Here is a 23,575-nt window from a genome sequence, read left to right on the forward strand (position 1 = left end):
GACATGGGGCAATTATAAATGGGACCTTTCAGTTATGGAGGCTTGCTGCAGCTAAAGCTGGCTGACCTTGAATTCTTTTTCTTTTTAAAGTTGAATACTTTTGTATTACTGTTTCTTCCATCTAAAGTTCAGCTTGCAGGAGCAGATTTATTCTTTCTGGATTTTAGCGATTATACATAAGCATCTTTACCTGTTAAACCGTGTCTCCAGTCCTTGCCTGGAATTCCTGGTTTTCTTAACTCAGCCTCCAACAGATGAGATTATCGGGATAACAGGTATGTGCCATGATACTAGTTTAGCTCAATTTTTATAAAGCCTTTAAAATAACGTCTAGCATTTTTAGAGTATTTTACAATGCTATGATGTTTATTAATTATTTTGAGTTTTACAGTCCAGCTCAGAGACAAGTAAGTGGGTTATTCTATTACAACTTAAAGGGTTAAGTGGCATTCATAGTCTCATTAGATAAGTGGCAAAGCCAATGGGAACCACAAAATACACTTTGGTATCCTAACAAAAGTCTGTTCTCATTCAAAGATACCTAGTATTACTTTGTGAATACTTCATGTTATAAACCAATATATTTCAGGAAATTAATGTGCACCTAAATCATTATCATTTCACTGTTACAAAATGAAAGATTTTTCTGTCTACTGTAAATGGGCAGAATTCAACATACTTTTCTTCCTTCTGGAAACGCCATGGCTTGGTACTTGGTTTTTAGCAGCCATCTGGGGATACTGCAGCTCCTGGACACACACTTCTGCTTTTTCTTCCGTAGAGTTTTCTGGTGACTGTTGACTTGCTTCTGACACACTTGGAATAGTGCTATCCTCCAAACAGGCCACTCCAAGAGTAGGCTCATTGTCTCTTGTACACTTTTCGTCCTTTTTGGATCTATTGGTAACTTTCTGGTGTCTTCTGGAGAACTCAGTCAGGGACTCCAGGGCACTTGCAAAGGTTGAGTGGTGCTGAATCTGCTGCCTGACCCATTTAGAAAGACCTGAAACAGCGGATCCAAGGGAGAAACTGCTTACTCAGTTACCAAAACATTCATATGTCAAAGATTAACTTTACTTTTTCTAGTGAAACAACCTAATTTACATTTCAACATATGGAACTGTTTTCAATCTTTTAATATAATATTTTTTATCTACATGAGTTATGAAGGGATTATGGCCTGAAAAATAAATCATCAGTTTCAAAATACTGAAAGTTGAAAACACAGGCAGTGTACCTAAGCCATGCAGTCAGAGCTTCACCACACAGTGCACTGCAGAGCACCAGCTGTTTGCTGCTGTGATCAAGGGACACACAGGGACCTGCAGCTCACTGCTGGTGATCTCAGGGCACACTGATCACCAGCTGGGAAAAGGGCAAACCGCTCTCAAGTGCATGTTCTTCTGAATGTGTGTTGCTTTCACAGTACTGCCAAGCTGAATCACTGTAAGTTGGGAAATGTCTGTATTGCTCAGGTGAGAATAGCTGGGGAACATGACAAATTCAATTTTATCAGAATTGGGCCAACAATATGACTCTGTGGTGTATGTGCTGTGCAAGCCTGGTGACCCGAGTCCAACGCCTGGGGCCCACGTAAAGATGGAAGAGAACCGACTCTACCAAGTTGTCCCCTGGCATGTACACATATAGCATGGTACCCTCACTAACAGTACATCATACATGCCCCTATACAGTAGTAATGAATACAATAAACATTCAAGACCCTCAAAACCTGCCTATCAATACCATGCAGGGTAAGAAGTTATAAATAACACAATTTTCCATGCCATCTATCAAAATTTGGTTCCTTTTCTAAAAATGAATTCCAGATTCCAGTCTCAAAAGGTTTTTGTGTGTGTGTGTCCTTTCTTCTACTCACCCCTTAAACTACTCTGGAAGTAAAGAAGTAACTCTGTCCTGGGAAAATCATGTCTGTGCACATTGTTATTTATTTACACAATAGTGAATGAAAGATATGACTCGATCAGGGACATGTTATAAGGATATAGGAAACTGTATAAAGTGAATCATATTAAAAGCTTAAAGTGTTTTGTAGTATGGTTCATTTACATCAAAATAAAAAATATTTGGATCTTAAAAATACCTGGATTATCATAAAATAAATGCTTCCTGGATAATGCTGCAAAAAAAAGGACACTGTCTTTTTAAACAATTAGGCTTCTAAAATCCATCTGTCTATCCATTCACATGTGATATACACATATGAACATGCTAGTGTGCTCATGAAGGTCCGAGGCTGATGTTGGGTATCTTCCTGTATTACGATCCACCTTATTTTTTGAGATAAGGTCTCTCCTCACTGAACTTAGCGATCACAGTTTTGGCTACATTGGTTGGCCAAGCAAATCCCCAAGATCTGGTTGTTCCCTTCCCTGCACTGTATCACAAATGTATGCAACTGAAGCTAGCTTTTACATGTGTGCTGAGAATCTGCACTCAGGTCTGCAGGCTTGAACAACAAGCATTTTATCCACTGAGCCATCTCCCTGGCCCTGCAGCAAATTGCTTAAAATGACACCATGGCATTATAAACTTCAGAAAGATAAAACAAGGCTGCATGTAACCTAAATTATTATATTGTATCCTCAAGTATAGTTCTTTCTTTTAAAAAGAGATTTATTTATGTATAGGAGTGCTCTATCTTCCTGTATGTCTGAATGACAGAAGAGGGCATCAGATTACATTCTCGATGGTTGTGAGCCACCATGTGGTTGCTGGGAATTGAACTCAAGGATCTCTGGAAGAGCAGTCTGTGATCTTAACCACTGAGCCATCTCTTTAGTCCTCAAGTATATTTCTTTGGCGTTCTTAAAATAAGTTTTTTCCAAGTTACCTATTTATGAAAACTGAATTTAAATAAAAATTGTTGTTAAGGTAATTCATCGTGTTAATATTACCAAAGTATAAAAACACTTTTATAATTTATAAATGTCTAAAAAAGAAATTAAAATAACCTAGAAATTGGGAAATACTTGATTCTAAAACATTAACAAAACTGATCTATGAAATAAAAATGTGAGTATTTTTTAAAAAGCACTCACACTAACTTTATTTTAAAAAAATTATATAAAATAAAAATGTGAAATTCTCTAAAACTGGAAAATTATAGTACTATAGTTTCCTCATTTTGACCTTTTTATAATCAGAGAAAATCTTTTCAGCATAAGATGTCTTTGCTGGTCTCTGAACACTTGCAGGGTCTGAGCTCCACCTACTGACTAAACACTAGTACTTTGTGTTTCTGTTCTTATGCTTAGTCTGAGGTGCTGCTTTGTTTAAGACACAAAAAAGTAGGGGAAAACTCTAAAAGCAACACAGCTCCTTGACAGCAAGTATATTTCTGGTACTGACTGAATGGTCTGTCTCTGCTGGATGAAAACCATAGGCATGTAATATCTATTAAATAACCACCCACTTACCTGCCCATCGGTACTGTATCTCCTTTTAGGAAATACTTGCTCTGATCAACATGAACTTCATTTTGTGTGTATATGTATGGTATATGTGTGTGCGCAACTGCACATAAGCCTGTATGTGTGGACACTGGAGAGTGTTCTCCATTTTATTTTTTGAGACAAGGTGTCTCCTTGAATCAGAAGTTTACCAGTTTGGCTATACCGCCTGGCCAGCAAGTGCTATAGGCTGCATCAATCTGCCTGCCTCCTTCCCTGCAGCATGATAGTTACAAAAGTGCTCCCCTGCATCAGGCTTTTATGTGGGTGCTGGAGACTTAAACTCTGGTGCTAAGGTTGCATTACAAGCACTTACCAACTGAGCTATCTCCCTAGCCCTTTAAGTAAACTTCAGAGCCAGGTAGTGGTGGCGCACGCCTTTAATCCCAGCACTTGGGAGGCAGAGGCAGGCGGATTTCTGAGTTTGAGGCCAGCCTGGTCTACAGAGTGAGTTCCAGAACAGCCAGGGCTATACAGAGAAACCCTGCCTCGAAAAACCAAAAAAAGAAAAAAAAAAAGTAAACTTCAGAAGAATGGAAACATACTTAAAGAAACAAGCAAATAACTATAATAGAAAACTTGGAAATAAATCAATCAAGTAGCCAAAAGAGATGTACTTACATAAGTGAAAAAGTTTAGTATTTTTTGAATTTTGAAAAATTCATTTCTGAGGAAGAATCTTTTCTTTGACAATGGTAAGCAAAACATTGCTACATCATTAAATTATATATAACATTCTATAAAACTGAAAAATAATAATTGGTTTAATAGTTGATGACTATAAAAATTCTCATTCATAAAGAATTTTTTCAAACATGAGACTTCAAAGATTAGTTTCCCAGTTAGTGGGAATTGTTCATGTTTGATCTCATCATTCAAATGTTCATTCCAACTATTAATCTTTAAAAATGAAGCTATAGAGGTCTGGAGAGATGGCACAGTCAATACAGTGCTTCTTGACAAATGTGGAGACCTGACTGTGGTCCTCAGAACTCATATAATAAAGCTGAGAGTGATGGCACACACTTGTAATTGCAGTGCCGAGGAAGTGGAAACAGACAGATCCCTGGGACTCACTGGCTGGCTAGTCTAGCCAAATGAGCACGACCCAGGCCAGTGAAATCTTATTTCAAAAAACAAGCTGATGGCTTCTGAGTAACCACAGCTGAGGCTGACATCCACACACATGCACACACATGCATTTGTATCCCATGTACACACACACACACACACTCACACATGCAAGTAATAAAAATAGAAGCTATAAAATACAAAAGATTTATGATGGCAGAACAGGAAGCCCCAGATCCCACGTTCCTCCTATAGAAACATGGATTCAACAATTCATGGACTAAATCCCTTTATGAGAAATCCAGAAACAAGTTAAAAAGTTCTGGAACCTAGGCTAGCACAAAACCAGCTGCATCAACACACGCAGGAAAATGTGTGGAACCTTCTCACCATAGTCCCAATCTTGGAACAGAGCCATGGAGTGACGTCCCTGGAAATAAGACTGGACTAGCCCCAAAGCTCTGAAGCATTTGCCTCTGTTCTGTCTGTTTTGAAATGTTGACATAAACAGGCAGACTCATGCCTGGAGACAACTAAGAACAAAAGAACTGGCAGCAGGCTGTTGCTCCAAAAAGACAGTACAGGAGACAGGCTGCTACAGCCCAGCAGTACCTCAGGAAAAAGACTAGCGTATCAGGGATGTTGGCTTTTCAAAGAACTTCCTAGGACTAGACTGTCTTAGTCATTAAGGAGCACAAACTTATATAACACAGAGGCCACTGAGAACAAAGGCATTGTCTGGGAAGCACGATGCTGCTTAAGAGGCCTCACAACACAAGAGGCAGACAAGCATGTACAAGAGTTCTGATATCTGGGGAGATGAAAAGGGCAAAGAAAGGAACTAGTCAGCTGATCAGGTATCCACACAGGCAAGTCCAAAGAAAGTAGATCCAAATAAAAGATCCAAGGGCTACCAGATGCCTAGCAGGGCTGATGAGTAAAGGTCTTTCAGTGTGAAGCTGGTGTAGTTAAAAACTGAGAGGTGACTGATGTCTTACCAAATGTGTAGAGACCAATACAACATTACAAAGACACATGGAACAGGACTCCATCACAGGAACAAGCTAACCGTGAAAAGGATGAGAGCAGGAGAGACGGCAGAGGGAGGAAGAGAGAGCATATGAGAATTAATCATCACAGAGAAAGAGTGAAAAAAACAAAACAAACAAACAAACAAACAAACAAAAGAACCAAATTCTGGAGCAGAAATGTTCACTCACTAGAGGGCTCACCCTTGGATTTGATCAGGCAGAGGATAAACCTTAGGAATTCTAAGATCATCTGAAATTATATAGAGGAGCAAAAATGAAAGAAAAAAAGTGAAGCAAGCCTAAGGGAGTTAGAGGACAACCACGAAGCAGAGCAGAGTGTGTATTTGGGACTCCTGGCAAAGGTGTAACAGTTAGAAAGTTCATTTATAGAAAGGTGAAAAGATCAGGAATGAGTCTAACCTTGGCTACAAGTTTAAAGCCAGTCTAAGATGCTTGAAGCCCTCAAAACAAAGCAAAACAAAACAAAATACATGCACATGCCTTTAATGAGAACATTCTGGATGTAGAGGTAAATAGATCTCAAATTTGAGGCCAGCCTGGTCTACATAGTGAGTTCTAGGCCAGCTAGGACTGTAGAGAAAGAGCCTGTCTCAAAACAACAAAAACAAAACAAAAAGTTCAGTGATGCGAAATGGCTTTGTGCTTTGTAATGCTTGTGCTTGGAAAGCCAAGGTAGACAAACTGTCACAAGTCCAGGGCCACCTGGAGTACACACTGAGGTCTAGGTCAGCTTGGTACACAGGGTAAGGCTCTCTCTTAAAAGGAGCAATAAAATAAAATAGAGACTATAATCAAATTGTCTAAAAACAAAGCAAAAGAAAATTTAAAAGTAGCACGAGAAAAGCAAGTAAAGTTCCAAAGACTGTCTGGATTTCCCAGGAGAAAGCTCACAGGCTACAAGGAAATGAGATGATACATCAAAGTGCTGGAAAGAAAAGCTCCAACCACTGACTAGGAATGCTGTATCTGACAGAACTGTCCATCAAACTGCAGGTGAGATAAAGACTTTCCCAGATTAACAAAGGCTGAGGGAGTCCATGACTAGATCTTCATAACTGGTAAAGGGAACACAGTTGTGCATGAACGTGCAGCTTGCCAGTGAGGGTAAATGTAGAGTTGGTTAGCAAATACCTCAGTATAGTAATGACACCTCCTCCCCCTTTCCAGTGCTGAGGACTGAACCCAGGACACATCTATGCTAGGCAAGTAGGTGACCTCTAAGCTACATCCAAGCATCACAAATCACTTAATTTTGGCACAGAATCTAAAAGATAGAAGTATAAAAAAATAATTACATAAAATATGTAGATAGATACAAATATAAAAGGGGAATTTGTTTGTTGTTTGCTTGTTTCTCTTCCCTTTCTCGAGACAGGGTTTCTTTGTGTAGCCCTGACTGTCCTAGATCTCACTCAGTAGAGTAGGCTAGCCTTGAACTCAGAGATCCTCCTGCTTCTATTTCCTGAATGTTGAGATTAAAGGCATGCCCCACAACTGCCCAGTTAAATGGGTAATTTTTAACTTTAACATAAACATTGGTGAAAGGTTGGGGCTGGGGAGACGGCTCAGTGGGTAAACGCACTTACCATATAACAGTGAGGAACTGAGTTTTAATTCTCAGAACCCATGTGAAAGCCAGAAGAGCAAAACCAGTCCTCCTACAGGGATAATGGGAGGCAGATACAGGAGAGTCCCCTGGAGTCCTTGGTCCAGCTAAACTGGTATACACAGTGGGAGACTTAGCTTCAGACAAGGTAGAGGTGAGGACAGATATCTCAGAGTGAACTCCAACCTCTACACATGAATGAATGTCATGTGAGTGCCCACATTCATACAGGAACACATCATCCCCCTCCATATATACTGTACACACACACACACACACACACACAAATGTTTAGTTAAGTGGCAAGTGTTGTATAGCATTTTCCTCAGAGATAAAACCTTGCACCTTAGAGGGAGGCTCATTAATATACAGCATGTTCTAAAGCAGTGGTTCTCAACCTTCCAAATGCTATGACCCTTTAATATAGTTCCTCATGTTGTGGTGACCCCCAACCATAAAAATATTCTCATTGTTATTGTTATAAATTATAAATATCTGATGTGCAGGGTTATCTGATATGCGATCCCTGTAAAAGGGTCTTTGGACCTCCAAAGTGCCCCACAGGTTGAGAACCGCTGTTTTAAAGGGAGGTAAACATTTCTAGCCACTTTGGAAGCAAACAGTTCAAAGGCTCTGGAAGTTCCTGAAACTGACTGGATATACCAGCTTCCTCCTTCTCTAAGTGTATATAAGCAGTAAGAACTATTGAAAAATACCCTCAGACCAGCCAAGCTGCCTGGAAGGGGAAGAGACCAGCTGAGGTGCCGGAAGAGGCAGATTCCAGCCAATCTGCTTGGAAGAAGTTCAGACCAACTTAGCCACCTGGAAAAGGCATTCTCCAGTCTGTTGAGCTGCCTGTGGACTGAGCAGTGAGTTCCTGGTTTCCAGCCTTTGTCAGCTGTCACCCATGTAGGGGTGGGCTTTTGGTGATGCAGTTGTCTTTGGGTAATTCCCATCCCTGTAAATAACCTAAGTAAACTCAATGGCTCATTAAGTTGGACTTTGGAGGTATCCTTACTTTTGTCTATTGTAGGTTCCCTATCTGGGGTGAGTAGATCTTTGTTCATGTCTTCCTTGGAATAGTGTCACACAACAACAGGATACATAACTAACATACAAAAACTGTAGCTTTCCCTGATGCAAATAGCAAACATGCTTATAAGCCTGATACACCAAGGACAGAGGTAGAAAGACAAAAATTTCAGGTCGGTATAAATTATATATAGTAAATTCTAGACCAGTCTGAGTTACATAGCAAGATCCTATTTCAAGCAAGCAAGCAAGCAAGCAAGCAAGCAAGCAAGCAAGCAAGCAAACAAACAAAAAGCCCAAAATAAAGATTCCCAGGTAAGGCCCAATGGTACACACCTATAATCACAGCATTGAGGAGGTTCATGCAAGAGAAATTCAAGTTTAGATCAGGCTGGGCTATATAAAAAGTTTTAGGCCAGCTCTGGCTCCCTAACAAGGTACTGTCTCAAAAAAACTGTGGGGTCCAGGAGTCATCCCACAAACCACATGAACACTGATTTCAGTCAGACAGGGATGGTTTATTGAATCTAAAGACTGATCACCAGGGCAACAGTTCAGGCACAAGAGCTCAAAGCTTGTGCTGGACACTTCTCAGGAACAGCTTATAGAAGCTAAAACTACAAAATCCACAATGAGCACATATGCAGGTAGTAGAGTGTGGCCTGGTGGTCAGTCCTTGATTCAAGCTATTTTTGACATAACAGTTTATATTGACCTTTAATTTGGTGGGTCCTATGTAAAGCTTATAGTTGTAGAATTTCTTAAGATTAACACACCTCATAACATACAGAACATAACAGGGTATGTGGTCAGCATGACCCTGCTCTGAGTCAAGGTATTTTTTGTGTCCCTAACTGGCAGGCATTCTATAGCAACACTATGAAATAGCTGGCAGGCATGGAACAAAATGGCTACAGCTATGCTGGGGGCTGAGGGAGTCTCAACACAAACCAAAACGAAAGAGGAGGAAAAGATGCTGGGGAAGCAGGACATGCATATACAAGCAAATGAAATGGGATCTTATTTATTTATTTATTTATTTACTTACTTATTTATTTGGTTTTTCGAGACAGGGTTTCTGTGTAGCCCTGGATGTCCTGGAACTCCCTTTGTAGATTACTTGAACTCACAGAGATATGCTTGCCTTTACCTCCCTAGTGCTGGGATTAAAGGTGTGCACCACCACTAGATCTTTATTCTTAGCCACTCACAAAAAATTTACTTAAAATGTATTCTGAATTAAGTCTAAGCCTGACACTGTAAAAATCATAGAAGAAAAAGAAGAAATCTTCAAAATATTGTTCTTCATAGATATCTTGCTCTAGAGCTTACATAGGATCCAGTGACCTCATTCTTAAATATGATAAAGAAGTGTCCACTTGTTTGCAAGTATGTAGTCCCCAGTATATCACAGGTAGAAGTAACCTACATGCCCACTTAGAGATGGACAGAGAAATGCACTCAGCACACACTGTACTATGCAGCCAAGAGATGGACAGAGAAATGTACCCTGCACACAATGTACTATTCAGCCAGAGACAATGAAGTCCTGTTGGATACTTCAAGTTGGAAGATCCTTGAGGATGGTATACTAAGTGAAACATGAGAGTCACAGAGGCACAAACACTGCAGGACTCAACTTTACATGAGCCACTGAAGTTGCTGGACTCAAAGGAGAAATGGTGGTTGCTACTATATTGGGGAGGGCGAAATTCGGTACTGATGGTCAATCAATGTACAATATTATTTACAGTTAGTGTTATAGACAATATGTATTATACAGTAAGCAGATGTCATGTGGCTTTTTCTATTTAAACCACTAAAGGAAAACAAAGCCTATTAGTAATTTTTACTTTAAACTGAAATTCTTACCCGATATATAGCGGTTTGGGTTGTTATTGAAGCGATCGTCCACTAGAATAAGAGCTCCCCAGTCATTTTTGTGTCGAATACACCTACAAAAAAGGGGAAAATAAAATGTGTATGAAATACTGAAAATAAAGCCAGATTTCCAGAGGGAAAATCAAGAATATTAATTAATTAAGAAAACGGTGTATCAGCTATGTGCCACTAATCAATTCAGTCTGTTAAGCCATCTAGTCACTCAACTGATTTTCAGTATTAAAGGTGTGATGACACTTCTGACTGCTGTTCTCTTTTCTCACTCTTTGTCATTTGACGTTTTTACTCCTTCACTGAGATGAGATTTTGAGACAATGAAGATAATAAATGTTTAACTTTTACAGTTAAATTTTAATTTCATATGACATCTTCTTTCACATTATTTTAATGTAAGCTACAGGTTCCAGGACAACAGATCATATAACACAAGTCAGGGCAGGAAGAAGTTATATACTGTCACCACTACATAAGGGTGATGAAAATCCAACAGGAAGCCAGGGAAATCTATTTGGGTTCACTTTATGTCTAAAGTGGCTTTTGGAAGAGGCATTTAAGTTAACAAAACATTTAAGAGAAAGAAGATTTCATTTTTTCCATTGTTTTCATACTGCCTTGCTCAAATGAATCATGACCACTTGAGAAATGATATTATACTTTAAGTGAAGCAGACTAGTGAGAAAATGCTTACTTGTGACTTGGTTGTTAAACCATCTGGTATATTTCAGAAGGCTATTGTTATATTTCACAGACTTTATTACTCCAGATAATTATAATGTCCATTGTAGCATTTAAAAAAGGTAACAAGAAGGGGATGAGGAGATAACTCAGTTGGTAAAATGCTTATGGGGAAAATATGAGAACCTAAGCTGAGATCCTCAGGACCTACAACAAGCTCAGGATGGTAGCACACTCCTGTAACCCCAGGGCTGGGCAGGGCAGGGCTGGGCTGGGCTGGGCTGGGCAGAGCCAAGAACATCTTGGAGTTCTCTGGCTAGTAGGTCTAAATAACTCTAAGTTATGCTCCAAATCCAATGAGCGACCCCATCCAAAAGATACAGTGGAGAGTGACAGAGGAAGACACCCAATGTCAACCTTTGGCCTCTACATGGGCACATACCCCACACTCCTCCCCCATATACACACACGGCATTAACACAGTTGGTTTTTGTTTACTTCAGTTTTTCTATATGTGTCTCGTAAGAGTGTTTCAAATTATTAACACCATTATATCAATTAGCACAGATGAGCTTTGTCAAATGATACAAAACATTCATTTGATTGTTATTTTTTCATTAAAAGCTTTTATTATTTAAAAGTATATGCCCTTCGTGAAAAATTGCCATTTGTTGATAGTGTCCCTGAAAATCAATAAAATGACAGTAAAATTAATAAGATATCAAAGGCATAGTATTATATGTTGACATTTCAAATGCATGCCTTTTGTGGTACTTTGTAGAAGAATGGCGAAGCAGCAAACCTTCATTCTCACCATTTGCAAAGCAAATCTGAAGCATCCATGCCAAACTGAGACACAGGAGGTTGCTGAGAACCCAAGTGTGTGAACATATGTTGGGAAGGGACACAAATACATAAACAAGCTATGACCTGATGATGAGATATATGCTACAATAGGAAAATGTACACAACCTCATGTGTTTGGTAGAGTATAGAAAACTCTAGGTAAAGGAAGAAAAGGCACCCACATAGGATATGACTTCAATGGTTACTATGACACATGAACAGTGTGGAAGTTGTTGTGTCAAGGCAGAAAGACATGCCAGAATAGGATAGGTTTAATTGTAATATATTTATGTTTAATGGTGAAAATGTTAGAGAATAGAGGTAGGGAATATGGATGAAAAAGCAAGTCTGTAGTTAAAAGTGCAGACGGGGCTACTATGGGAAGGACTACTGAACTATGTGAGCTCAGCAACATAACAGTTTCAGATTCAAGTTTGAAAATAAACCAAGAAAATTCACTTACAAAGTTCCGACTTGCATCATTATTAGTGTTCTCAGCTGAAGAACCAAATGTGACAATATGTACAAAGAGTTTATAAATCATAAAGAATGCAAATGTAACTTGAACTTCTCAAGTTTTCTTGAAGCTCAGGTGTTATTTATATTAAAGTAAAAGAAAAATCAATGGAGGTAAGAATACCAATTTTTATAAAAATAAGTATAACAAGTATTATCAAAAATTTGAAAATCTATATTCAAGCTTTCCTAGAAACTATTAGCTGGCCGGGCGGTGGTGGCGCACGCCTTTAATTTCTTGGTTTATTTTCAAACTTGAATCTGAAACTGTTATGTTGCACTTGGGAGGCAGAGGCAGGTGGATTTCTGTGTTTGGGGCCAGCCTGGTCTACAGAGTGAGTTCCAGGACAGCCAGGGCTACACAGAGAAACCCTGTCTTGAAAAACAAAAAACAAACAAACAAACAAACAAAAGAAACTATTAGCTGAATATTGTAATTTCAAACAAAAACAGGCAGTCATTAGGAAGAGAAAATGAGATCCTTCAAGAAAAATGTGCAGTGTGACTGGGTGCCAAGGAAACGGACCGTCCAGATAGGACAGGCAGCCGTGCAGCACCTTCACAATGTAATTGTTTTGAAGAGAGCACACAAACTCCTGGCATTGTGAGTGGCATGAGTGATGTCTTCCAGGAATTAACCTACCAGATGCCCTGTGTCATTGGCTTCATGTAAATGAATGCAAACACAATCTTGTCATTTTTTTGTGCAATGTGAGTGCACACCTGAGAAAAATCTTTTCTGGATCTGTCTTATCAGGATTAGTTACAGATCTCCTGCTGAACTCTAAATATGTATGTTACACTGTCCTCCTGTCAAGGACTCTGCTTCTTTTATTTGAGTTACCTGAACAGCTTCTCTGGAAAACAAGTTTGCATGGATAATTATAATGTCACATACACAGAACACTAATCTTTAAACTGGTTTGTAAAAATCTACTTTGTGTTTATAAACTGGAAGTGTATGTCCTACAATAAAACTTATTTTTGAGACAATAATTTAAAAAGTTATTCCACAGGCTGGGAATAACTTTGTCTCAGTTAGCAAAGTACTTGCCACAGTTCTGAACTCCCACTTCTGACATGTAAATAAAATTTTATCACATTGATTTTTAAAAGTATCAAAGGTTATTTCCTCTTCTTGGGCACAGACAAAACCACAAACAGTAATACTGTAATCCACTTTAATTTACTCACCTGCCTAGAGCCTGATTCAAGGCTCTGTATGCTTGGATTTCATACCACTGACGGCCAGGCAGAAGACCTCTCAATTTTGAGTGGTGGTCATTGTATTGTCGTTTTAGTTCCACCTAGTAATTTAAACATTAAAAAGTGTAGTAGATAAGTAAAGCTTATTTTAAACATCGAATGAATATCTAACATTTTAAATTATATTTAGGGTATTTTGTTTTGCACGTCTGAGCTTTTCAGCTTATTCAAGTCTTATTTATTCTTACATTTCCATGGCTCTCTCGTATATGAGAGCACTTCCACACAGGAAGACCCACACATTCTCAGTGTATAACATAAGTCCTAGCAACTGTACAGTCTGCCGTTGCCATCCCAACACTGCTATCTTTTCATGTGATTGCCTTCTATTGGCTGTGGCAGCCACAGACTTGCTTGTTTTTGCCTTTTCTGAAATTTCAAATAAATGTTATTAGATAGTATATATTTGTTTGTGTCTATACAGACTACAGATTACTTTGGGAATTTGTCCATATTAAAATACATAAATGAAACACATATTCCATTTATTTATATATCCAATATACACAGTGGTGGTTTGAATGAGAATAGCCCCCAGAGGCTCATATATTTGAATGCTTCCTTACCAGGGAGTGGAATGTTTGAAACATTTAGAAAAATTAGAGTTATGACCTTGTTAGAGTAGGTGTGGCCTTGTTGGAGAACTGTATCATGGGATGGTGGGCTTTAAGGTTTCAAAAGGTCATACCAGATACACCCTCTCTCTGCTTATGGATCAGGATATAACTCTCAGCTACTCCTCCAGCACCACAGCAGCCTGCTGTCATGTTCCCTGCCATGATGATAGTGGACTAAGCCTTTAAAACAGTAAACAGGTCCCCAGTTAAATGTTTTCTTTTAAAAGAGTTGCACTGGTCATGGTCACAGAGAAAAAGCAGTGACTAAAACACACAATATGCTACTTATGTTTTATTTTAGTCTCATGATTCTTGCTTTTTTAAAAACATTTTTTATTGATTCTTTGTGAATTTTACATCACACACCTCAATCCCACTCATCTCCCCATCCCCCCATGTCTGCCTTCCACCTCTGTAACCTCTCTCCTCAGACAGAACAAAATCCATCTCGCGGTGGAAGCTGCAGTGTCACACAATATACCATTCTGTCCAAACAGCTTCACTTGTAAATGCTCACTGCAATGAGTCATTGGTCTGCTTCAAGGCCTCTAGCTTCTGCTACACTTTCTATCTCTTTATCTATTATCTACCTTTACTGGGACTCCTCCGAGTATTCTGTTGTTGCCCTATGTCACAGAGATCTTGCAGCATTAGTTCTGTAAGACTGGCCCCTCCATGTGCAGTTCACAGATGAAGATATAAGGGTAGGCTAACTCAAAGTTCTGGATCTAGGCCTAGATAGTAGCTGAGTTGGTCTGTCCACCAGCTCTCTTGTACCCATGCTTCGAGGGCCAGCTCTCCTGACTTATCCAGATGAAGGGTGAGGACAACACACTTGTCTGTGACAAACAGCAAGGGGCAGGACTGGCTCACTTGTACCCCTTCTACCAGGGTCAACTCTCCCATACTTCCAGGATAAGGGGTGGGATGAGTTCTCCTCTCATGCCCTCAGGGAGGCTCACTTATGTCAGCTCTAGAACTGAGCAGACATATTAAGTTGTGGATCTCCACTCTGCAGGTACTATCCTTCCTGGGCTAGGATGTAGTTCTGGGAGTCACAGCGACTCACATAGCAGTCAGCTTTCTCAAAGGAAGAAGGCAGAGGTCCTCTGGCACTTGCATTTGTTACTGGATTTATTGGTGGACAGTGTAATGCACCGTTTCCTAAGAAGCAAGAACGGCAACTGCCTTTGTGTCTCCGGTTTCACCTCTTTTCAGAGCATATAAACCACTTGGCTTTTCTTTGTTTTTCATCTCTCCACCACCTATTTGCTCACTTCTTTCTCTCCCTTCACTCTTCCACATACTTGCTTGTTTCCCAGTGCACCCAGCTTGGCAAGGGTCAGGCATAGCCTGTGGTATTATCTCAGTATTTCCTGGAACATCTGGGCCTTGCCATGAACATTGCTTTTGAAATGGGTGGTTATGCCACTTATATTTAATACAGTTATTGTTATAATCAGACTTAAAATTCCTATATTGCTATTTTTCCCTATTGTCCCATCTACAATTCCATGTTTTATCAAAAAATTTTTCTAGTGTTTTTATCTCTCATTTTTTTCTCTTTACTTTTAAATTTTATGTGTATGTGTATTTACAGTGCCCTTGGAGGCCATAGAGGGCATTCAATTCCCTGGACCTGGAGTTATAGATGTTGGAAGTCACCATGTCAGTGCTGGGAATTGAACCCAGGTCCTCTGGAGGAGCAGCCAGTACTCTTAACTGCTGAGACATATTTCCAGCATTTAGTGTTTCCATTTTTGTTTTTAGAGACTGCTTTAGACCAGATGTTTTCAACCTTCTGAATGCTTGGACCCTTTAATACAGTTCCTTGTTTTGAGGTGACACCTCAGTCATAAAATTATGTCATTGTTTCATCATAACTGTAGCTTTGCTACTGATTTGAATTGCAGTGTAAATATCTGATATGCTGGACATCTAATATACAACCCCGAAAGGGATTGCAATCCACTACTCTAGAATTTACAACATACATCTTAACAAAACAATTTGCCTTAAAATAGTATTATACTACTTCACAAATGGCATGAATACACACTAGAATTTCATTTCTTTTTATGTATTTTATGCCATTTTTACTTTTATAAATACTAAAAACCATAACACATTCTTCTGATGCTTTGAAACAATACCACTTATTTTAAATTATTTTTAAATTTTAGAATGTTTAGATTTACATAAAAGTCAAAAAAAGTACAGAAATTTCATATGTTAAATTTCCCCCAATATTAGCACATTACATTACTATGGTATATGCTTCAAATTCAGAAATGAGTATTGGAATATTACTTTAGTCTATGTGCTTTACTCATTTCTCACACTTTGCAGTAATAAATCTCTCTCTCTCTCTCTCTCTCTCTCTCTCTCTCTCTCTCTCTCTCTCTCTCTGTGTGTGTGTGTGTGTGTGTGTGTGTGTGTATCTTTAAATGATTACTCACAGATAGTTAAAAGTTCTAAAGTTTCTGGTACTTCTTGTTTTCTTCTATAGATTTAAGTTTCCAAATGACAACAAAACATAATGACTCGCGTATGAAGACGCCATGGGTGGGATGGGGATCTATTACTCTGTATGTGAAACTAGACTGCTTTAAAAAGATTCTACCCATAAGTGGTAGTACATGGCTTTAATTCCAGCCCTAGGGATGCAGAGGCAGACTGGTATCTGTGAGTTCCTAGCCAGCCAGGCCTACATTGTGAGACCCTACCTCTATATAAATAAATAAACTTAAAGGGAAAGAACATTTCTTAATATAGGTTGGCTAGCAATTAATTTTAGCCAGCCTTCCGTGTGTGTGTGTGTGTGTGTGTGTGTGTGTGTGTGTGTGTGTGTGTGTGATGGCAAAGGTCCTTTAATCTGTAGCTCAGGCTCGCCTCACTCATGTTCTCTTTGTCTCAGCCTCCTGAGTGCTGGGATTACAAGAATTCCATGCTGACATCTTTTCTTTCAGTGTGTGAAGACAGCACTAAGTTACTCTCTGAGTGATGTAGGTTTAGATAGAAGTCTGCTGAGGTTCTCGTCACCTGTAAGATATCTTGCTATTTTCTAGCTTTGTATTGAACTGTGGTGTACCTGTACATGTCTTCTGCATGAGTGTAGGCTGAAGGATATGTGGGTTTATGGTTTCCATAACATTTAAAAAACTTTTAACCATTATTATAATTTTTTATGCTTCCACACTTTCTCCTCTTCTTAGATTCTAATTACACAGTTATTATTCTACACTTTATATTACTCTACAACAACACTAGTGATTCTGTCAGCTATCCTAGTGTTTTCCACTCTATACCTCATTTTCAGCAATTTTTACTTCTGTGTTCAAGTTTAATGATCTTCCTCAGACAGCACCTAATATACCCAGTACAGTTTTTATCACAATATATTTTCCCATTACCTAGACAAGTCATAGAAAGAAGCACTTTAAAATATTTTATTTCTCTTTTCATCATGGTCATGTCTTTCTTCATCTTCTTTGACTATATGAAACATAAAACATAAGATACTTTACTGTCCTTATTTGCTGGCTTCAACATGTTATTTATGGTTGTGTTTCTAGTGACACATTTTCTCTACACTTGAGGCTGAATTTTTCTCTTTGTTGTCTGCTAATTTTTGACTGGATACTAGACACTGTAAATACTACATCAATGGATATTTACATTTGTCCCAGTATTTCAGTAGTGCTGGGTTTTCTTAGGTTTGAATAGGTTACTTGGAATCAGCGTTTGAGCTTGATTTCAGTGCAATGAGACAGTTTCAGAGTAGCCTATGGTCTGGGGCTAACTTATCTCCAGAAAAAAATAAATGAAACTCTTCTATGTCCAATGTCTCACACATCATGAGCTGCCCTCCACTCAACGGCTAGTAAGAGCACTAGTCCCAGCTTTTTATAAGGCTAAGGAATTGTCCAACTATTTTCTCCAATGTCAGGTGGTTTCCACCCCTGTCTGGGCCAATCACTATTCATGTGGTCTCTTTGTGGACATGTGGCTCTTTCTCCCTATAGAGTTCCATCCTCTCTGGTACACTGCCTTGAAAATTCTCACTGCCACGAAACCTTTCTCCTCACATCAATGAGATTACTTAGCTCTGGCTCGTCCTTCCCACACTGTGCACCCTAGCCTGGTACTGTGGTGCTTATTTTATTTTATATTTATCTGACCTAGTGTTGAATATCTAAAAATAGTGTTTCATCATAACATTTTCTAGTTTCTTAAGCAGGTGGGCATATCTAGTGTGTTATTCCCTTGAGACTGTATTTTATATTAAAATTTTTACAGAAAAATTTGCCCATACACAAAGATAATTGATTACTATATTTCTACTATGCAAACTGACAGCATCTTGTCGACCTTGCTCACTATGTAACCTTGTACGTACTTTATAGTAAACTGCACAGAGTGATCGATAACTCTGCCATTCGAATCCCTCTCACCTACAAACGAAGACACTCTGGTTAGAAGAGTTACTTTATGTTTAAATAATTCTTCCTAGCATAGGAATTCAGACTCCAGTTTGTGTATCATTAGAGGCTTGAAAGACAGGCTTCTGCAATGTCTGAGAGCTTTGCATTATCCAAGTTCATAGTTTCCACCCCACTGCGCAGCATCACCAACAATAAATTCATTTCTTCAAGTTAAATTGTTAGGAAGGTTTTATTGAATGAGATAAAACAACTGTAAAGTTAGTTGTAAAAAAGCTACGCAATAACTACTGATGTGTTTGTTCAGTTATATTTAAACACACACTTATTTAAGCAGTGTGGTGAGAACATATCGATCGATACAGGACCTGATAAATCAAACACCAGAATATAGAGCAGGATCTGAAAACAGACCATTGTCTAACATCTGGCATAATGAGGGGCAATTTTCAATCAGTGAAGAAAGGATAAACTATTAAATACTGTTAGGTACAACTTATGGAAAAGTAAAGAAACACTTAACTTTATTAAATGTTTATCTATATCTATATAAATGATACGGTCCTTGAATCATTTATATAAATATATTTAAGACAATTTTAAAAAAACCTATAAATATTCTCAGGAAAATGCAGTGAATTATTTATATAATCCCAAGGTGGGCAAGATCATCCCAATCCTAGCAAGCCTACAAAACCGAAGCCACTGGGGAGTCTTAGCTAGGGCAGTCTTGTCAGTCCCTGGTGGCAGTGCAACAGTGAGTGTTTAGAGTGACTCACCCATGGTTTACCAGACAACACCTAACTCAGGTTAAGAATAAAAACGATGTATAAAGGGTCAAAGAATGCTTAGATGTTGTGATTATCAGACTGGTGATTGCTCTAATTACTGGTTTAACTCCTTGACAGCCTTTTGAAATATCAAAAAGGCCATGTGCTATGTTATCAATAAAGGCAATTCAAAGTAATGACTATTCTAAATCAATCCAAACTAAGAATTTAAACCAAACTCTGACTAGACCCTGAGGAAATAATATAAAGACTGAATGTTTTTCTGATCTCAATAACAAATCAAACCACACCTAAACAAGTCCAAGATAACCAGATGTTAACTGAACTGCCTATAAAAACAAAAATCAGTATTATTTCAATACTCCTTAAAATCTCTATAATGTACCATAATGTATAATATATAATTAAAAAGTTACTAGAAAACATGACACACATTAGAGGAGGAAAAATAGGCAGCCAACAAGAACACACCAGTTGGGAAGCATGAGGGCAGCTTTGAGAACGACAGACAAGGACTTAAAGCAGTCATTGAAAACATATTTAAATAACAAAAATATATAATTTAGGGGGACAGTAGCACAGTAGTTAAAAAGGCGTTTACAGTTCTTCCAGAGAAATTGGGTTCAGTTTTCAGCACCCATACCAGGTAGCTTATAACCTCCTATAATTCCAATTTCAGGGGACCTGTCTCCCTCTAATCAGCATCTGCATACAAATGACTGAAATAAACCTATGTGTACTTGCATTTACACACACACACACACACACACAGATACATCTTAAGACAAAAGACACACAGTTTAATTACTAAACTCTGGATAATCTTGGCAGAAGTGAAAATTTTTATTTTATGTGTGTGTATATGTATGCTGTTTGTGTGCTGCAAACAGGTGAGTATATGGGTTTGCTCTGTATTCACACATGCACAGATCACAACAAGACTTCAAGAGTCTTCCTCTAGTTCTCTATGCATTATTGCCTTGTGACAGGGTCTCTTACTGAGCTGAAGCTTGCCGTTTAGGCTAGACTAGCTGGCCATATAGTTCTTAGCTCTTGGGATGTGTTTGTCTCTACCCCCACAATGTTAAGATTACAGCTATACATTTCCATGCCCAGCTTTTTAGATGGATCTGGGGATTCAAACTTAGGTTCCCATGGTTACAGAACAAGCACTCTTACCCAATGAGCCATCTCTTTAACCCTGGAAGTAGAAATTTTACAAATTCAAATAGGAACGGTACAACTGAAAAATATGAAAAATATAGAAACAGAAAGAAGCAACGACAAGCAAGCATACCAGTAAGAACAATGTAATACACGCACTGAAAAGACACTGTGTAAACGAATCAGAGTAAGAACAATGTAATACACGTACTGAAAAGACACTGTGTAAACGAATCAGAGTAAGAACAATGTAATACACACACTGAAAAGACACTGTGTAAACAAATCAGAGTAAGAACAATGTAATACACGCACTGAAAAGACACTGTGTAAACGAATCAGAGCCTGTCATTCAGTGGCAGTCTAAACACACCACAGAGATAAAACAGTACCAGTGCATTTACTATGCCACGGGCCGGCAGAGGGCAGCTCAGTGTGGAGTGCTTAGCTGGGATGTGTGAGGCTGTGGACTCAATTCCCAGTACCATTACCCCAGCCCCCAAGAGCCACAAAAGTCTCAGTCATTATATCATCCTAAAAATGAACTGCTTTTTTTACATAACAGAAAATTCTCCTTAAAATAATTCAAGTTCAAAATATTCTAGTGGACAGCTGTTCCTCCATACTGATATGTTCTAAGAAAGCGGAGTCAACTAACCACTGATGGAAAATACTGGGGTGGGGGACCCCTGTGGGCTATCCTGAACATTTATAACTTTTGTCATCATCCCTTAAGTCATGCAGTAAAACAACTCTATAGCATTTACATGACACTAGGTACTGTGAATAATTCAGAGATGATTTAAAGTACACTGGAGAATAGGCATAGATTAGACGCAACACTACGCTATTTTATACAGGAAACTGACCATATGAATATGGTCTTTTCTCTGTGTTTTCTGGAATCAATCTGCCACAGATGCTGACAGGTGACTGACTGTAATACAATTTCAGAATTTTTATATTAATTGAGTGTAGAAAAAAGAAAGATGCTAGTCTGAAGTAGCTCTTAAGAATGCCACAGAAAATATTTTTTAAAAAGCACTGAAAGTATGAAAATTGAAACAGCGCAGGAAAATTATGGAAACTGAAACACTGAATTCAGTTAAACACATGCAATTTGGGCTGGGTATACGCTGTTTGTCCTAGAGAACAGGAACGTAAAGGCGAGGTAAAAATGTTTTCTGCCTGACAAGAACTTAAATAAACAGAAAAGACTGTAAGTATAAATGGCTATCAAATAAATATGTTAAGATATTACTATCAGCTACAGTATATGGAAGCGAGCACAGTTAGAAATGAAACCAGTCTGTGAATGTAGTTTAAAAATAGCGAGGGCCTGTCTTGGAGAAGGGAAGGAATAGGAGAGTCCAGTTTGTAACAGCATCAACCTACAGGACTTGAGTCACCAAGTAGAAGTGAAGAAAAACACCCAAAGCCATTAGTCTTTAGCTTTCCAGCTAGAGAGGGCCCAGTTGGTACCAGAGAAGATAAGTGCATTTAAGGAAAAAGATAAAACTGACTTAGCCCAGGTTAGATTCTAAGCAAAAAGTAAAAGTTAACAATAAGCCAGGCACAGCAGTGCACACCTGAGATCTAAGCTGGGGGTATAGCAGTAGGATAGCTAAGAGTTTAAGGATAGTCTGGCAAAATAACAGTCCCTTGTCTCAGACCAACAAAAATGTAAGGAAAAAAGGTTTTGAAATAAAATTGAGATTAAGGATTAGCTAAAATCTCAAAATTGGAAAACCTGGGAGCCAAAGTTCTTAGTATAGAATATTAGCACCTATTGAGTTTCTTTATGCAGAGTGTGAATATTGATTAGCCATAATAACATAATTTATCCAATAATTTTACAAAGAAGATATTACTTCATAGTACAGATAAGAAAATTAGGGGATGAAAAGACTAAAGGAGCTGGATTTGGATGGAGTCTGAGTTCAGAGCTAGCTCTCTCAAGGACTAAAGCTGCAGAGCTGAACACTTGCATGGCTTTTCCGAATGACCCTCGCTAATGTAATTAGGTAGGTCAAGTCTGTTGCTTTACTTTTCCTATTTAAAAACAGGAGTCAGGAAAACTAAATTAGATGAGAAATGGTTCTAGGATTTCATTGTATGTACAATGATCATCAGCCATGAAAACCAATGCTCAATTTAAAATGACACATAGCATATGTGAAAAAGCCAGTTTCTCCTGCCAGCAAATAGCCTAAATGCTAAGTAAAGCAAGGGCTGGAAGGGATTAGCCGAAATGTCAAAAGACAACCTTTTTACTTTTACCTGCTCATCCTTATAAACATTCTTATTCCCCAGGCATGCTTTCCAAACAAACAGTTTCGATGTGAAGCAGCAAAGGGCCCAAGGCAAGCTCTGCCATCTAGTAACTGTCAAAGCCATTAGTCTTTCATCTATTTGGGAGGTCATGCCCACGTTCACATCAGCTACACAGTTGAATAACATTATACCTGTTGACCAACGCTGCTTTAATGCCTAACAAGACAGACATTTTACATTATGGATGTTAGTTCTGAATGTTTCTTCTAAGTTTTGACAGCAAGTAAACACCATAAACTGGGCTCGAGATGGTTTAGAAAGATGATCTTTTAGATCATCTACCATAACTTTTCAAATGCATTTTACAAGCCTTTCCCCAAATTGAAAACTATAATCAAGCTATGCTATCTGGGAAAAGTGTAAACCACTCACTCCACATTTGTAATAAATTAGTGTATGTGTAATTTTGGAAAAGTATGTAAACAGAAGTGAGAAGGGCAGTTACTTTATCAAAAGATACAAATGAAAGCCCATGGACATGCTCAACATGGCTCTTAGTCATGACTTAGAAAAATAAGGACTATTCCCCATCATCTAAATATTTGGCGGTTTCATTGTTTTCTTCAGCTTTCTCAGTCATTTAAATCACCCTGTTTATTATAGCTGAGACAGTGCGCACCATGCAAGGATCAGATGCTGCATGGGTTTGTCAAAACATGATTTTTATTGTTACCAGATTTCACAGTTCACTCAAAATAAAAGGTATCCTTATTTTGGTTGGTTCTAGAGAAATAAAAAAAAAATGTATCTAAAAAGATGTATGTTCTCAAAATTTAACTGATATAAGG

At 38.4% G+C, this 23,575-nt stretch overlaps 1 protein-coding gene across 1 annotated transcript in view; it reads right to left on the reverse strand.

Annotated features, from left to right (window-relative positions):
• Brip1 (BRCA1 interacting protein C-terminal helicase 1) overlaps positions 1-23,575 on the reverse strand; it is a 128,134-nt gene that overhangs the window by 1,908 nt on the left and 102,651 nt on the right. The window contains 3 exon segments of the mRNA XM_028772447.1: positions 680-1,003; positions 10,107-10,189; positions 13,368-13,480. Of these exon segments, the coding sequence (XP_028628280.1) occupies positions 680-1,003; positions 10,107-10,189; positions 13,368-13,480 (520 nt within the window).

The sequence above is a fragment of the Grammomys surdaster genome, unplaced genomic scaffold (assembly GCF_004785775.1).
Source record: "Grammomys surdaster isolate TR1022 unplaced genomic scaffold, NIH_TR_1.0 213, whole genome shotgun sequence".
Classification (NCBI taxonomy): domain Eukaryota; kingdom Metazoa; phylum Chordata; class Mammalia; order Rodentia; family Muridae; genus Grammomys; species Grammomys surdaster.